Source organism: Dama dama, chromosome 30, assembly GCF_033118175.1.
Source record: "Dama dama isolate Ldn47 chromosome 30, ASM3311817v1, whole genome shotgun sequence".
In the NCBI taxonomy this organism is placed as follows: domain Eukaryota; kingdom Metazoa; phylum Chordata; class Mammalia; order Artiodactyla; family Cervidae; genus Dama; species Dama dama.
In genome coordinates, this window is record NC_083710.1 from 72063446 (window position 1) to 72081028 (window position 17583).

At 45.4% G+C, this 17583-nt stretch overlaps 1 protein-coding gene across 1 annotated transcript in view; it reads left to right on the forward strand.

Moving 5' to 3' along the window:
* Window positions 1-8528: 8528 nt before the first annotated feature.
* The window catches only part of LOC133049360 (ATP-binding cassette sub-family C member 4-like), a 157117-nt gene continuing 148062 nt past the window's right edge, over window positions 8529-17583 (forward strand). Inside the window, 1 exon segment of the mRNA XM_061133337.1 lies at window positions 8529-8602. Coding sequence (XP_060989320.1) covers window positions 8529-8602 — 74 coding nt within the window.

Genomic DNA, 17583 nt, shown 5'->3' on the forward strand with positions numbered 1-17583 from the left:
CAATAGGAGCAAAGGGGCTGCGGGCGCCTGCAGGGACCACACAGACCCACCTGGGGGCTCAGGCTGAAGCCGCTGAGCAGGTCTTTGGGCAGGGAGGCCTCCTGGTCTGGCCAGGACACGGCTGGAGCTGGAACAGAGGCTGCATCTGTCAGTTATGAGTCGAATGACATTGATCAAGGTCCTTAAGCTCTGTGGGTTTGTTTCCTTGTCTGTAAGATGGGGATCCTAATACCTTCTGAGCATGCGTTAAAATTAAACGTGATAAAGTAAAAACACATCCTGCCACACAGAGCAGAATAAGGGGCGGCTTCTGCTTATTGGGACGCGCATTACCTGACATCTCTGCACTTCCGGGTGCTCGGTATCATAGGCACTTGTCACTGGCTGTGCTCAGTCATGCGTGACTCTTTGCGACCTTGTGACTGTAGCCCGCCAGGCTCCTCTGTCCATGGGATTTTCCAGGCAAGAATACTGGAGTGGGTTGCCATTTCCTCCTCCAAGGGAGTCTTCCGGACCCAGGGAACCAACTCACGTTTCCTGTGTCTCCTGCATTGACAGGTGGATTCTTTTACCACTGAGCCCGGGAAGCACCTGTCACTGGAGGATAAGACCAATTTCCACAACCCCCCAGGGGGCGCTAGTGGTAGAGCATCTGCCTGCCAATGCAGGAGATCTAAGAGAGGTAGGTAGGGGAACAGCCCCTAGAGGAGGAAATGGCAACCCACTCCAAGTATTCCTGCCTGGGAACTCCCATCCTCTGTCCACGGGGTCCCAGAGTGTCGTCACGACTGAGCACACACACACACCTCAAACCCCAGGCACAGGAATGTTCCAGTCACAGGCATGTGCCAGACCCGTGCTTGGCCAGTGGCCTGGAGCTCCGTGAGCTTCCCTGCGCAGGAGCAGCTCCTGAAGTTACTGCCAAACTGCTCAACCTGTTACAGTTCCCAGGGTTTCCCTCCCAGCAAGCTCATAGGGTTGTGCTGAACTAGCACACACTGAGGATATAAAGAACTGTACCTGGATGAGGAAACAGAGTAAACAGAGTGATTCTTCAGGAGCAGGAGTGTGCGTTTCTGTGTGCAGGGTGTAGATGAGGTGCTCATAAGTTTGTCCTGACCTAAGGCGGGGTTTGTGGGAAACCTCCAGGGAAAACTGGGCCACACTGAAAATCACCAGCAGGGGGCAGCAGAATCCACGTGTCCAGGTGAGCAGCGTGCCAAGACCATGGAAAGAGGCCAGGAAGGCCTCACACGGGGCAAAAGAGGTCATAGGCCCCACCTCACCCACCTCATCTACACCTTATACACAGAAAAGCACACTCCTGCTCCTGCAGAATCACTCCATCAGTTTACTCTGTTTTCTCAACCAGGTACAGTTCTTTATATCGTCAGTATGGCAAAGGCCAGGGGTTTGTAAACTTGACTACAGGGGAGCTCTCTGAAAGCCCAGTGCTAAAGCCTCGTATCATTAAATCAGAATCTCGAGGGAAGGAAAGCAGGAGTCAACACTTTTTAAAACCCCACAGGTGATTCCACTCTGCAGCCAAGTGAGAACCATTGTTGGAGGCAAAAGATCTCATGTCTTCCCAAATGGCAGCTGCTTTCATTGCTAGAAAGTGTGAACAAGCGTAAGTTGCTCAGTTGTGTCTGACTGTTTGTGACTCCACAAACTATATAGCCCACCAGAATTCCATGGACTTCTCCAGGGAAGAATACTGGAGTGGGAGGCCATTCCCTTCTCCAGGGAATCTTCTCAACTCAGGGATTGAACCTGGGTCTCCTCCATTGCAGGCAGATTCTTTACTATCTGAGCCATCAGGAAAAACAAAGATGGCTTTGATTTCTTCCTATTTTGTTACCGACCCTCCCCAGTCAGACCCCAAAGGCCAAAGGGTTCCTTCTGCCAGGTGTGTGTGTGCTCAGTCAGTCACTCAGTCACGTCTGACTCTTTGCAACCCCATGGACTGCAGCCCTCCAGGCTCCACTGTCAGTGGGATTTCCCAGACAAGAATAGTGGAGCGGGCTGCCAATTTCAGCTCCAGGGGATCTGCCTGACCCAGGGATCAATGTGAGTCTCCTGCACTGGCACTGCTAAGCCACCTGGGAAGCCCCTCTGTCAGGTATGGCTTGTGTCCATAGAATGTGCTATAGAGGACAGGGTTTCTCCTAAAAGCACCCCTGGGACTGCTGTGTGTGATTCCTGTCAGCTGGCGGATGGGTGGGTTCTCACAGGACAGGCTCAGCTCTGCTGCCCATGGCTCCAGATCATAGTTCTGGGTCAGCATCTCTGCACACACACCCCCTGGCCGCCATCTTGAATCACAGTGCCGGGCACAGAGACTCTGCACACGGCCCTCAGAGCTGAGGTGTCGGCACAGCCATTTCACACCGGGGAGTCTCGTCCGAAGGACCAGGTGCGAGGCTTCTGCACGAGGCGCACTGTGAGCAAGTGAAACAAGACTCAGCACAAAGGGAGAGATAAAAGGGAAACTTCACTTCATTATCCAGACTCTAACTTTACTCCCAGGGAATTGTTGATGGGCTTTATCAGTGACTGTTCCATCACAGCCCAGCCTCCCTAAATATTAAGGGCCCCAGCTTACCTTTAATGACTGTTTCCTTTGTTATCTTTTGAGATAATCTTGATGAAGAGAAAGAGACAAATTTCTCTTCTATGCCTAAAGATCCGAAAGGGAAGTTATTGATATAATCAGTTTTGTTTTTTTACCCATAAGGTAACTCCCTCTTGGCTGGGGCTTGATGTTGCTCCTGAAATAAGTGGGAGTCTGTGGTGCACTTCATTTGAGGAAGACAACCTGGTATTGTTTAAATGGGAAAGGGAAGGGCCTAAGCATCAGGGTACACAGAGGAACCAGGTCTGGACTACCAGATGAGAGGCTGACACAGCCTCATCACTCTGGAAACAGTGTTTCTATGATTGTGAGACAGGAAGGAAGGGGGCACAGATATTGAGAAAAACAGGATCCCACAAAAACTGGCTTGAACCTGCTAAAATCAAGATGGTGTTGAGTATGGTCTGGCCTCTGATCTCTAATTTATTACACCTTCATTATAACACTAAAATTCACTCCTGTCTTACCATGACAGGTGCTGTGATAGTTCCAAGGCTGACCATAGAAAGCCAAAAGTGGTACTGAAGAGGTGGTCTAGCTTCTTGCACTCAAAAGCCAATAAAGAGGCCACATTGGTAGAAAGGAACATTTACTTTATTTTGGATGCCAGTATGTGGGGGGGGGCGGTGCGGAGGGCACCTGTCCAAAGGCTCACTGCCTGCTCCCTTGAGAATGAATGGACAAGAGCTTTTATAGACAGAGGGAGAGGGTTACGTATAGAAACAGCAGAGTCAGCGCTGACAGTCATCTTGAGATTGATCACTGGTGGTCTGACCAGCTTCATCTTGATTGTTTTAAATATAGTTACTCTTCAGTTCCAGGGATGGTTTAGTCCCATTTCTCAAGGTCCATTCTCAGAACTGTGGCAGCTTATGTCATGGCTACAGTCTGATCATCATGTAGTTCTTTTACCTGGAGGGGTTTTCAGTACCTATAAGACAGTTCACAGGATACAGCTCAGAATATTACCTGTAGCCCTTGGGAAGGAATTAAGAGGTCCTTGACTATGCTTAATGACTACTTTATTATTATTTGGTCTCCTTTAACTGTTTTTCTTTGTATCTGCATGCTCTCACTTCTAGGATTAAATTTATTCTTTGGCTAAAGATTTTCAACAGACAAAAGGCAGACAGAAGACATGGGGGCAAGGACCATAGGGTCCTGCTCCATTTCAAAAGTGCGCAGTGGTTCAGTTCTTGAAAATCCTTGCTCTCCCCTGGAATAGCAAGAATATTCGTCCCGCTTATTATCGTATGAAATTACCCAGCCCATGACAACTAACACCCTAGGTCCTCTCACCTTCAGAGAGGGTCCATATTTTGACTATGGAGTGTGTATCTCCCCGAATAAATCCATTTTCACTCTACTTCAGCTCCCTCTTCAACTCTCTCCCACAGGAAACCATAGACCCTCACTTGGAAGCTGGTCCCTGGTACTCTCACATCTCTTAGGATGAAATCTTTCTTTCTCCTGCACCACTTGTAACGTGGAGGATGAAGAATAGGGACTATAAATCTAACCTGATTATAAAGCAGATAATCTAGTTTTAGGAAGAGTTCTTATTTATCTTCCTGGTGTTGTTTCTTAAACTTTACCAAAGTCTGGTTTCCACTTTTCTGGGCAAATGTGTTTTTTTTTTTTTTTTTAATGTATTCTGTTTTTAAAATCAACCCTGCTGTGGGATTTTAAAGGAAGGATGTAACTGAGTTCTCATCTGCTCCCCAGATGGACGGCACACGCTTCATCACCCTCAATAGCATTCTCTCATCCTGGCTCACAGACTCTGTAAGCTTGCTGCCTCCCCCTTTCTGAATTTTCCAGACCCCAAGTGGGAAATCAGGTTTTTCTATTTAACTTGTAAGACAAGATGATGGTATGGGAGGCTCCTCTGCAAAGCAGCCAACTCACCTGGCTTCTAGCAGGAGGTAAGGAACCAGCTGTACCTGGGGGGGAGGTTCTGTGATATCCTGTATCCCCCCCTACTTTGCCCTTGCCTGGGAGGTTGAGGATGGTGACCATTGGAGACAGGGGTTGCCAACTCTCTGCCTCTTGTCCCCAGACCTTTGTTCTCCTCTGACATGGGTTTCAATCTTTCTTCTCTGGAAGAAAATTTGGTTGGTTAAGTTTTCTTGCAAACTGTGCTCTTTATGCCAACACCAGTAGTCTTTAAGCTATAACCTCAAGGATTCCATTTTCATTCCTTTAGCATAAGCATTCATACCATAGCAAGGACAATGAATGTAATATTCTGATAAAATACCTTGCTATACTAACCTCCACTTATTGAATATCCCTTCTGCATCAGAAATTACAACAAGCACTTTCACATAAACATAACTCCATGAGATAGTTATTACTTTTGCTTTTTAATTTTGGCTTTGTTGGGGCTTTGTTGTGGCACTCAGGACCTATGTTGTATCGTGTGAGATCTTTCATTGTGGTGCATGGACTTATATGGAGCGGGCAGGCTCCATAGCTGTGGTGCTCAGGCTTAGTTGCTCTGCTGGCAATGTGGGCTCTGAGTTCCCTGACCAGGGATTGAAACTAACTCCCCCTGCATTGCAAGGCAGATTCTTAACCACTGAACTACCAGGGTAGTCCCAGATATCACTTTTTAATACCCATTTTACAGATGAGAAACTGAGTTCAGAGAACATGTGTCACTCAGCTAGAGGTCACCCCTGTTAGGAGGTGGCCTTCCTTATTTATCTCACAAGCTTCTGGGAACCTAAGAGTTTCCAGTTTTTGTAAGGATCAGGTAGAAAGAAAAGACACATGTTTTAATTCTACTTATAGAGTGTAATTTACCAAATTGTTGTAAGTCATAATTAGCTTGAGGGAAAGGATTTTCTCATGTTAGGAAAACACTAACTTAAATCACTAATATTTTAGACAAAAACAGTAAAATTTATAAGCATATTCTCCAGTTTACTCAGCAACTAGTCCTTTTTGTTAATGGTTTTATGAAGGCATCAGGTTTTCCATTAGGACTCCATAATTTCTTACAAAGTTTATTTAGCTTGTGGTTTGAAACTTATCAGAAATCTGTACTTGTCAAAAGTCCTTCCCATGAATCTTCTTAAAAATGAAGCACTTTTACAAACACATGTGAGTACAGCAACAACTGTCTGTGTGATGAAAGACTTCTTGCATACACGTACATGCCGTAGAGGTTGCTGCTGCCGCTGCTAAGTCGCTTCAGTCGTGTCTGACTCTGTGTGACCCCGTAGACGGAAGCCCACCAGGCTCCCCCATCCCTGGGATTCTCCAGGCAAGAACACTGGAGTGGGTTGCCATTTCCTTCTCCAATGCATGAAAGTGAAAAGTCAAAGTGAAGTAGCTCAGTCGTGTCCGACTCTTCGCGACCCCATGGACTGCAGCCCACCAGGCTCCTCCATCCATGGGATTTTCAGACAAGAGTACTGGAATGGGGTGCCATTGCCTTCTCTGGCCATACAGGTTAATAAACTGTTTTTCTCTTGTTCATCTGTCTTACATCAATTGAATTTCCCAGGCCCCAGCCAGAGGTCCTAGAAGGGTAAAAGGAAAAGGAATTTTCTCCTCCCTTACATGGTAAAATATACATAACACAAGTGAACTATTTTAACCATTTTTAAATGTACTATTGTGGGCGTTGATTATATTCACATTGCTGTGGAACCATCACCACAGTCCATCTCCAGAGCTTTTTCATCTTCCAGCTGAAACTCTGTGTCCATTAAACCCTCCCCACACTGCCCCTCCCCTCCAGCAAACACCATTCTACTTTGTGTTTCTATGAATTTGACTAGTTTAGGCAAGGAGATCCAACCAGTCCATCCTAAAGGAGATCAGTCCTGGGTGTTCACTGGAAGGACTTATGCTGAAGCTGAAACTCCAGTACTTTGGCCACCACATGCATAGAGTTGATGCATTGGAAAAGACCCTGATGCTTGGAGGGATTGGGGGCAGGAGGAGAAGGGGACGACAGAGGATGAGATGGCTGGATGGCATCACCAACTCGATGGGCATGAGTATGAGTAAACTCCGGGAGTTGGTGATGGACAGGGAGGCCTGGCGTGCTGCGATTCAAGGGGTCGCAAAGAGTTGGACATGACTGAGTGACTGAACTGAACTGAACTGAACTGAACTGAGGCCCCTCATATAACTGGAATCGCAGTATTTGTCTTTTGGTGACTCAATACTTCTTGACACCGTGTGTGTACTAACCAATACTAACCAATTCTCCAACTCACCAGACACAACTGTGTCCTGCAATTTAAGTCAGTTCTAACACTATCTGCCTGGAGTTAGTGTTGGATCTCATCATGGGTTAAGGACTCAGTCCCACAAGACTGGCCCTTCTCAACTTCAGAGCCAGTCATGAGTCCAGGTGGCTACCTGTTCTTCTTATGGACTGATCATAAATCAGGGTTCCCATAAACCCCTCCTTGGGCTTGGTAATTTTCTAGAGTGACTTACAGCTCAGGAAAACAGTTTACTCAACTAGATCACTAGTTTATTATAAAAGGATTCAAGTCACAAACAGCCAGATGGAAGCCATGCAGAGCAAGGTGGGGGAGGGGCAGGGGCTTCCAGGCCTCTCCAGGTGAGTCACCCTCCCAGCACGTGCACAGGTTCACCAGCTGGGAAGCTCTGTGAACCTCATCCTACTGGTTTTTTATTGAGGCTCCAAGAAACATACTTAGGCAAGGTTGATTAAAGCATTGGCTATTGGTGGTTGAACCGTTTCCAGTCCCTGTCATCCCTGGATGTGGGGGCTGGGTTGAAACTGCCAACCCTTTAATCAGGTGTTTGGTTTTTCTGACAAACAGATGCATTCACTAAAACTCAGGTGTAGTTGAAAGGGACTTGTTTCAACTATCCAGATACTTTTTCACTCTTATCTTAGAGCACCTAAGGGTTTTAGAAGTTCTGTGCCAGCAACAGCATGAAGACTAAATAAGTATTCTAAGTCACAACATAACAGTCTTCAAGGTTCATCCACGCTACAACATGTGTCAGAATTCCCTTGCTTTTTAATGATGAATGATACTCCACTGTATGTTTATACCACACTTTGTTTATTCATTCTAGAAATAATACTTTTGAATGCACTTATTTTCTTCATATAGATTCATATGGGCTTCATATATGGGAAAAAGGTTTGAAGTTCTTTATTTCCCTCTTGTACTGATACCCGCTTATTGGCTGATTTAAAATTTATTTATTTGAGGGATAAACAAAGTAAACATTGACTTCTTGCTTATGTGCTTTTCTCTGTGCTCAGTTCACTGCTGAGTAACTGTCCTTCATGCCAGGAGAAGAATATGCTGTGGTCTTTCCTTTTCCCTCCTCTTAAAACAGGATTCCTCAGGGCCAGCCTAGCAGTAGGACAGACACTGGGGAGCCTGGGGTTGTCATCTAAGTAGCCTGGCAGCTTTGTGCCCGTCATCTGTGCTCACCTCCACTGACCAGTACTGGCCACTAGCTCAGTGTATCTCGTGGGGGGGTGGGGTCTATCAGGAAGGCCTCCCAGGGTCCCGCTCCATTCCAGTTGGAGACCTTCCCACAGCGCCCTTGCTTGGTCCTGATGAGGGCAGTGTGCCCAGAGAGCGGGCTGCTATCTCCTTCTGCCAGCTTTCTCCCGGTCTTCACCACAGCTGAGGGGTGTTTCTGCAGCAGCCCGCCCCTCCCTCTCCACCTTCTGGGTGGGGGCCCGGGCTCAGAGCGCGCCCTCTGGTAGAGTTTGCAGCCCAGTGCAGGACCGTGGGCACCTGGGGTCCTGCGCCCCGCGCCGTGCGGTTCCCCCACCGCCTCCATCAGCGGCGCCTGCGGCCTCACCTCACACCTGCGTGTGGCCCCGGCTGCCCCCACCCCATGGCCCCGGCCCGTGCGGGTCCAGGCGGGCAAGATGAGGCCGGTGTCCCGGGAGGAGAAGCCCAACCCGCTGCAGGACGCGAACTTCTGCTCCAGGCTGTTCTCCTGGTGAGCCCCGGCCTGGGCTGAGACACCCCGCCGCCTCAGGGGCAGTGCCTGACGCTGCGCCTTTCAGGGGCTGAGGGTCGAGGGTCAGGCCGAGGGAGCACTTTCCGATGGCTGCTTGTAGCGGGTGGGGTCTCACCACGCCGGCCGCGGGGGTTCCTGTCTGCGCCCTCTGGGTGAGGCGGCGGGAGGGGTTAGCAGGAGCGGGAAGAGGGACTTGGTGGCAGGACGCAGGGTGCCTTGGGGCTCGCTGCCCTGTCAGCCTCCTTAGTCCCAGGGAGCAGGAGGGGCAGCGGGAGCAGGAGGCAGGGAGGCTGAGAACCCAGGCTGCCCAGGGGGGTCACCGCCTGTCGGAGAAGGACCGGACCCCGCACGCCATCCTTAGCCGGCTTCCCTAGGACAGCTCCGGATTCATAGTTTGACCTAGCTCGCACCCTTTCCCCACTAAGCAGCTATGAACACTTTCCTTTATCTAATTAGTTCCCTGCAGCCTTGCCATCTTCCAAATATGGCCCCACCTTTCCCCACATTCCTTAGGTGATGGCTGAGTTCCAGCTGCACCAGGCTCCCTTGTCCCTGTGTCTGTGACCATGTCTCCCTCCCTCCCTCTTTCTCTCCGTGCGCATCTCTCACTGTACATCCTGGTATCTAGTTGACACATTTCATGTGTGTAAGAACACTATTGTTTTTTATTTAGTGAACGGGGACGTGATTCTTGAACACATTTTGCCTTTACCTAGGATACATTGAGAGGACTGGAGGATGTATTTGACCAGCCCCTTTCCTTACTGTGAATGTCTCTGCTTCCACCTTTGAGAGTCACCCTGGGGATGGGGTCCCTGAAGCCTGTGGGGTCTTATCAGCACCTCTAGACTTTAGAGAAGCTGTGCAGGGTCTTGGTGCTGGTGGTTCTGCCTAGGAGTCATTTGTTCCTGAAACCACTGAAGGGTCCCTGAGCTGGGAGGAAACACACAGATGAAAAGTGGCTCAGAGAGATGAAGCTCTTAACTGAAGTTTTCCATCTGGTAGCTGGGACCACTAGGTGGACAGGAACCTTTGGGTTTAATCACACTTGGGTGATTATTATATTTTTCATTTCTGGACCCTAAATCATTTATCTTTCCCACAAATTCTGGGAATTTTTTTTTTTTATATGGGAGGGCCTTGGGGATCCCCAGGAAATGGAAGCTTCTGTGCTTGTTCTGATGGTGGTGTGTTCAGTGTGTAACTACATCTCTTGGCCGTTTGATAGCCCTTAAGGAAAGAGGAAAAAGGGTCAAGAAGAAAAAATACGGGTGTGGGCGTCCCTGTTGGCCCAGTGGTAAGAATCCACCTGCCATAGCAGGAGACCATGAGACGTGGGTTTGATCCCTGGGTGGGGAAAATCCCCTGGAGAAGGAAATGGCAACCCACACCAGTATTCTTTCCTGGGAAACCCCATGGACAGAGGAGCCTGGCAGGCTATGGTCCATGGGGTTGCAAAAGCGTCGGATATAACTTAATGACTAAACAACAAGCACCATAAATAATAACAAAGTAGGGACACCTCTCCTTAACTTCAGACAAGGCAAAGAACTCTTCAGGGCAAGTCATGTTCTGTTGTGGATTTTCACAATCTATGTGCATGGCAATGGGAATGTGAGGACTTCTTATTGATTTGGGTAGGTACCCATTTCCAATTTTTCTGCTGGAGTGGAAGGTGCTATGACCTCTTATTTAACATGTGAAGTCACCAAAGCAGAGAGGTTAAGTAATTTTTTTAAAAAACTTTAAATTTTATATTGGAGTATAGCCAATTTGCAATATTGGGATAGTTTCAGGTGGACAGGAAAGGGATTCAGCCATATATAAACGTGTATCCATTCTGCCCCAAATTCTGGGAGGCTGAGCAAATTGCCTACCATCACACACCTAGTAGTGAGAGTTGGATCCCAAACCAGATAGTCTGGCTTCTGAGCCTGTGTTGTTGTGGATGTAACTGCAGTACTGAGCTGCTTCTATTTGTATGCTTGTTCTTAAATACAGGGAGAAGGTGATTCCAAACACACCTTTGGTCTTGTAGGTGGAGTTTCTCAAGGGAAGTTCTTAACGTTTTTGCTGTTGGAGATGATGCACGTGAAACGTGTCTATAATCAAGTTTTAGGGTGGTTGTTCCCAAAGTATGACTTTCAGACCTGCTGCATCCTCCTTACCTAGCTTGTTAGAAATGCAGATCTCCCCCGTATTCCTTCTAGACCAGTTCTGTAAAGTTAGAAACCCTGAAGATGGTGTTAAACAAGCTCCAGGAGATTCTGATTGAAGGTAGAGGCTGGCTTCTGCTTTAAGCCTCTCTTCCCATTGGCATTGTTACTTCAGTGTTAACTTTTAAAAGGGGTCCAGACTTTGTGAAGTTAGACCTTGACCATGATTGCCATCCTGTATGTAAAATCTGAGGTAGCTTAGTGATTTCCTTGTGTCCCCCACTCGCTGTCCTGGGAAAGTTGAAATGAGTCCAGGCAGGAAGTGCTGCCCAGAGACAAGGCCCATCTTGTAGAGAAAAAGTAAGTTTTCATCTTCTCATTGGGTGTTTGCTTTTCTTACATTTCATCTGCTTTCTAAATTTGTAAATGATGCCAATAACTAGCTTATTGTCTTTATACAAATGACCTCACTGGGGTTTTAGTGTTTTCACAGCACAGGTAGAACTTAGAGTCTAAGAGAAGTTGTACTTTATGGCTATTGGTAATTGTGAATTTTAGAAAAGAATATATATATTTTCTATTTCTATAAAAAAAACTTTATAGAAGAAGAAGTGCTTCCCAGGTGGCACAGAGTTAAAGAACCTACCTGCTAATGCAGGAGACACATGATCCCTGGGTCAGGAAGATTCCCTGGTAAAAGAAATGGCAACCCACTCCACTATTGTTGCCTGGAGAATCCCATGGACAGAGGAGCCTGGTGGCTGCAGTCTATGGGGTCACAAAGAGTCAGACACAACTGAGCACATAGAAGAATAAAGGGTTAAGGATTTGTTTTTATTAGCCAAGAATACTTGCTGATATTTTGGTTATTTCTTAGTCTTTCCCCTTGAAATATCTGCATATGCACAGGTTTTTTTTAATCAAATTATAGCTCATGGTTTTTTATAATTAATTTTTATTGGAGCATAGTTGCTTAACCATGTTGTGTTAGTTATGCACAGTTTTCTATCAAGTTAAATATCTTTGGATCCTGATTCCTTCCTAATTTTCTATGGTTAACATTTATAGAATTAAATAATGTTCAAAACATGGTATTTATTTTTTAATTAAGCTTTTATTTTATATTGGAATATCTCCAACTGACAATGTTGTGATATTTTCAGGTGGATAACAAAGGGACTCAGTCATACATACATCTGTATCCATTCTCCCCCAGACTCCCCTCTCATCCAGGCTGCCACATAACATTGAGCAGAGTTCCCTCTGCTATACAGTAGGTCCTTGTTGGTTATCCATTTTAAATACAGTAGTGTGTACCTGTCTACCCCAAATTTCCTACCTATCCCTTCCCCCCATCCTTCTCCCTGGCAACCATAAGTTCGTTCTCTGTGAGTCTGTTTCTGTCAAAATGTGGTATTTAATTGAAATGTATGCAGTCTTTCACTTTTGTTTAGTACATTTTATTGCTAATTAGGATGTAATGCATATCCCTGACCCTATATTTTGATGCATTTTTCCTTTTTCTATATTCCTAGAAGGAGAATAACTGGTAAAAGGCTGAATTGTTTTCCATCATGTTTGGACCAATTTGCCCTCTTAACAGCCCTAATGTTCTTATTTCATTGTCAACTTTAAGTACCTGAATTACATTTTTTCTGGGCCTAAAGTTAAAAATAATTCAGACAGTTTTAATTTGAATTTATTTGATTTGTGCATGCTCAGTTGTGTTCAACTCTGCAACCCCATGGACTATAGCCTATCAGGCTACTCTGTCCATGTGATTTCCAAGGGTGGAATACTGGAGTGGATTGCCATTCGATTTGTTGAGATGGAACATTTTTTATGTCTGTTGACCATTTAGTTGTCTTTCTTTGAATGTCTATTAATAGATTTTGTCCTATAGAGCATTTATATTTTTGAAATAATTTGTAATAGTGTGTATAATGCTATTTCAGATTTTCATTTGTTTTTTATTCAGTTTAGAAGTATTATATATCATTAATTAAAATTTAGCTTTTCTTTTTGGTTTCTCCTGCTGCTCTTGTAGTATGTCTTTTAAAAATCCTGGCGTCATGTAAATCTCTGTAAACATTTAATTTTAGGTCTTGTTTTATTTCTAATAAAGGCAGCTAGTATGTTTTTTTAGTATTTGGTATAAGATGGATCCCATATTTCCAAACAGCCCATATTCCCATCATGGTTTATTGAATAATTCTTCCTTTTACCACTATTGGAAATCAGTGGCACAATTTATGAACCACGTCCAGTCTGCTGAGACTCTCCCTGGCGATGTCCCTGCTGTCCTGCACTGCAGCCTCTGGGGTGAGCTCTGCATTTCTCTCTTCCATCATCCCAGAGGCCAGCAGGCTGGGGGTGAGTGCAGGACCTGTCCCCAGAGATGAGGTGGAGCAGGGTCTTGGACCAGATGCACTTGGCCATCAGGGAGTGGTTACATCCTCGATCCCCTGACACTGGCCACCTCTGTCAGTGAACTGGTCCCTTGCACAGGGAGTGCAGGTGTGGAAACTGCCTCTGGTGTCAAGACAGACTCTCCAGAGACTCTTGTCAGAGAAGCTGATGATATGAGGGGGATATGAACTGGCTGAGGGCTGAGATGGTTTAGGGAGCTTGGTCCTGTAAGGCCCTTAGTAACTATCGATTGTGAATACATAGAAATGTTTGATTTCAAACTAGGATTCTTAGCACCATTTTCAAAATATCACTTGTATGAATCTTGTTGTTCTTCATTAAAAGTCGGAAATCCACGTGTTGTAGATGGAGGTTGGGTGAGCTCTCCAGGGCTCTTTCTCCGGCCTCAGCCTGTTTCCCTTGTAAACTGTTTATCTTGAGTTTGGTAATCTTTTTTTTTTTTTTTTTTTTTTTGAGTTTTGGTAATCTTAAACAATAAGTACAGCCCCAAGCAAGATGTATAACATCCCAAAGGTGTATTCAGATTTACTTCTATGTCCTTATGGGAAAATACACTGCTTAACAAATTTATCTCCTGTAGTTTATTCTTGATTTTGGGGGTCTTTCTAGTCCTGCATCTCATCAGTGAAGAAGTATCAGGCTGTGTCTTTTCAGAGGTGTCAGGTGGATAATTTGCCTTACTGAGTCTTCCTTGGGTTCCCTAATCATGTTGATCCCTTCTCTCTGTTGACATGAAACAGAGAGACTGTCAAATATTTCTTCAGCAAAGATGAGTTTATTTGGGTTCAGCAGGGAATTGCTGTTCAAGGTTTCAAACCAGCGTCAGTCACATGCAAGTCCCCAAAGTGCAAGGAAGGGAGAGCACTTTTATAGAGGGGAAGGGAAGCTGGGAGGAATGTCAAACAGTGTCCATTTCTTTTCCTTGGCTGAGTCCTTGCCAGGAAAGGAGAGGAGTCTCTCTTCTTCCTGTTGGGGTTGCAGTAGTTGTAACCTCATGTATCAAAGTTATCAGAGGCTTTCTACTGGGGACCACATGGGATTACTAGAGAGCACTCTGGTGGCAGCGGCTGCTCTTTGTTTGGAAGGACTTGTCCTGTTCAGAGCATCACTGACCCTCTCAGCATCCCAGGGAGGTGTTCTCTCCAGGTGTTCTTCCCACTTTCCAGAGGCCAATACTGAGAGGTTTTGTGGCTAGTTCATGCTCATACAACCAGGAAGTGGCAAAGTCTAGACTCTAACACTGGAACATTTCCAAATGAGGCACATCAGGTGCAATTTTTGTTTCTCTTAAAATTTTTCAAGCTGGAAAAGGCACACAACATAGAATTTACCATCTTGACAATTTTTAAGCATACAGTTCAGTATTGTTAACTACCTTCACATTATCATGCAACCAGTTTTCAGAATTCTTTTCATCCTGTACCAGTGTGCTATTAAAACATTAACTCCCCACTTCCCTTGCCCCCAGCCCCTGGCTCCCACAGGGCCACTTTGTTTCTCTTTGAATTTGACTGCTCTGAGGAGTTCATGTAAATCAAATCATAAAATATTCGTCCTTTGTGATGCACCATTTTACAACCCCACTGTCAGTGTGCAGGGTTCCAGTTTCTCCACATCCTTGCCAACACTATTTTCTCTTCTTTTCCCCCCCACCCCATGGTAGCCCTCCTAATATGTGTGAGCTGGTGTCTCATTGTGGTTTTTCGTTTGCATTTCCCTCATGATTAGTGATGTTGAGCATCTTTTCCTCTTCAAGCAGAATTTTAAAGAGGGTCTTTTGGGACAGGATGTCCTTATCTGGGTAAGTCCCAGTGCTGATTCCCTGAGCATTTTCTGTAGGGGACAAGTGTGGAATAAATCACCCAACATGTTTCAAACCTGTTTAGTGGTAAAACTCGCAGATTTATCCTTTTGTTTTGGAAGGAAACTGAGACCTAGAGATGTTAAAGGTCGTGGAGATGCTGAACTGGAGTGAACTGGAACAGAGGACAGTTGAGGCCCTGGGTGCTCAGCACCACTGCTGGGACTAGAGTCCAGTCTTCTGACTCCTGGACTGGGGTTGTTTAAAGGTGCCAAGATACCAAGATTAGCAAAGTTCACTCTCTCTTATTGCTTCTTAATGAGCCATGGATCTTCATACATTCAACAAACAGTTCTTGAGTGTCTGTACCCATGTTGTCCTAGGAATAACAGGATAAAATGTGATCTCTGTTGTTGCTGTTATTCAGTTGCTCAGTTGTGTCCGTCCATCTCTTTTCGACCCCATGGACCAGCACACCAGGCTGCCCTGTCCTTTATTCTCTCCCAGAGTTTGCTCGAGTTCATGTCCATTGAGTCGGTGATTTATCTAACCATCTCATCTTCTGCTGCCCTCTTCTTCTTCTACCTTCAATCTTTCCCAACATCAGGATCTTTTCCAATCAGTCAGCTCTTCACAGGTTGGCCAAAATATTCAAGCTTCAGCATCAAGCCTTCCAATGAATATTCAGGGTTGATTTCCTTTAAGATTGACTGGTTTGACCTCTCTCCATGGGTTATTATGGTCTGGCCTTGGAAATTTCCTTCCCTGGCAAAATCAGTAAAATGGTGTTTACCTATGGGCTGTCTCTGTACACTATTATCATTTCAATAATGCATAATCAATCTGACTAGGTTTTTTTGGTGGGATCCTCTGTACAGTTACTGTTTTTTCCATTTATAATAAATAATTGCAGAGAGATAAGTGAGATTATGTGAATATCATTTTCACATTAAACTTTCACCCACTAGTTTTAATTTCCATTGATGATTTTCTGACTTGATTGTTCCTTTTATGCTCGTTTGCATTTGTTTGCAAGAGCTTTCCTTCTCTCCTGTTTATGTAGCAGTACAATTCATGGATTCTTTCATTATTTACTGGGTTAGGGTTTTTTGCCATTTATTTGTTTTGATGCTCAAAGTATCCCAGATTTGTCTAGCAAGAGCCATTCAAGCTTCTCTGTCCTTTCCACTCATCCTCATGGTTCCTTGAGTCTTCCTTATTTTATGGCACAAGATGTCCCAGGCCCATCTGGGACTTTCTCTGCCTGTTGGTCTTGGCCTGTAGATAGTGAAGCTTTTTCTGGGAATGCCTGGGGCTCTGCTCAACAGATCTCATACTAGTTATGAATAGCCACCACAGAAATTCTCCTTTTGGAGTCAGGGCTGGCTGGACCAGCCCTTGTGGCCCTTAGGATTGTGAGACACATCTCAGCAGCAACCATCAGGGAACTTTGAAATGCCAAGGTGTATCACTCACATGCCCCGGAGGGTACAGGACTCACCTGGGGTGACACAGTGAGGTTAGAGAGAGAAAGAGGAAGCTCATGTGCAAGCCTGGACCTGGGGTTCTGCCTTTTTGAGGTTGAGGGTGGGGTGTCTAGGATTTTAATGGTTCACTCTTTTTTGGTGAATTTAAAACATAAGAGCGGGAATTAAAGTGTGGGAAGGGAGAAGCAAGCAGTCAGTGAGATGGTCTGTTATCAGGTCAACCAGAGCTTTCTAAAAGCGGTAACTTCACGGGTGGGGTGGCCTGGCTCTTTATCTCATTGTGTAGCTGTCATGTGTTCACTGGAGATGGCTGTCTTTGACATGGATGCCTCCAAAGCTTAATGTCGGGCAGTTACATTACAGTGATAAAAATGAATTATCAGGTGCTAACACACATTGCCCCAACCTTGGAACCAGCCATTTCTTCAGTTGGTTCATTTTAGGGTAGAAGGATATTACAAAGCCAAGATCTGGGTGAAGGGGGCCAAAAGACACAAACTTCCATTATTCGATAGTAGGATTAACTATAGTCACCAGACTCGACATTACATCCTCATGAAAGTGAACATGAATGTCGCTCAGTCATGTCTGACTCTGCGACTCCATGGACTGTATAGTCCATGGAATTCCCACCTGCAATGTGGGAGACCTGGGTTTGATCCCTGGGTTGGGAAGTTCCCCTGGAGAAGGGAAAGGCTACCCACTCCAGTATTCTGGCCTGGAGAATTCCATGGACTGTATAGTTCATGGGATCACAAAGAGTCGGACATGACTGAGCGACTTTCACTTTCATGAAGGTGTAATGTTCAGTCTGGTGACTATAGTTAATCCTACTGTATTGAATATTTGAAAGCTGATAAGAGAGTAGACCTTAAAAGTTCTTCTTATAAGAAAAAAATTGTAATTTTGTATGTTAAACAAAACCCCAAGATCAGGGGACTAGAATGTTCTTTGCTACCTGTGTGTCATTGCTTCTGGGGCCTCTCAGCCTACAGAGTTAGGGAGTGTGTGTGTGTCTGTGTGTGAGTGTATAAACACATATCTACTTATTCCACCATATCTCTATATATTTAAAATATAGTTTTT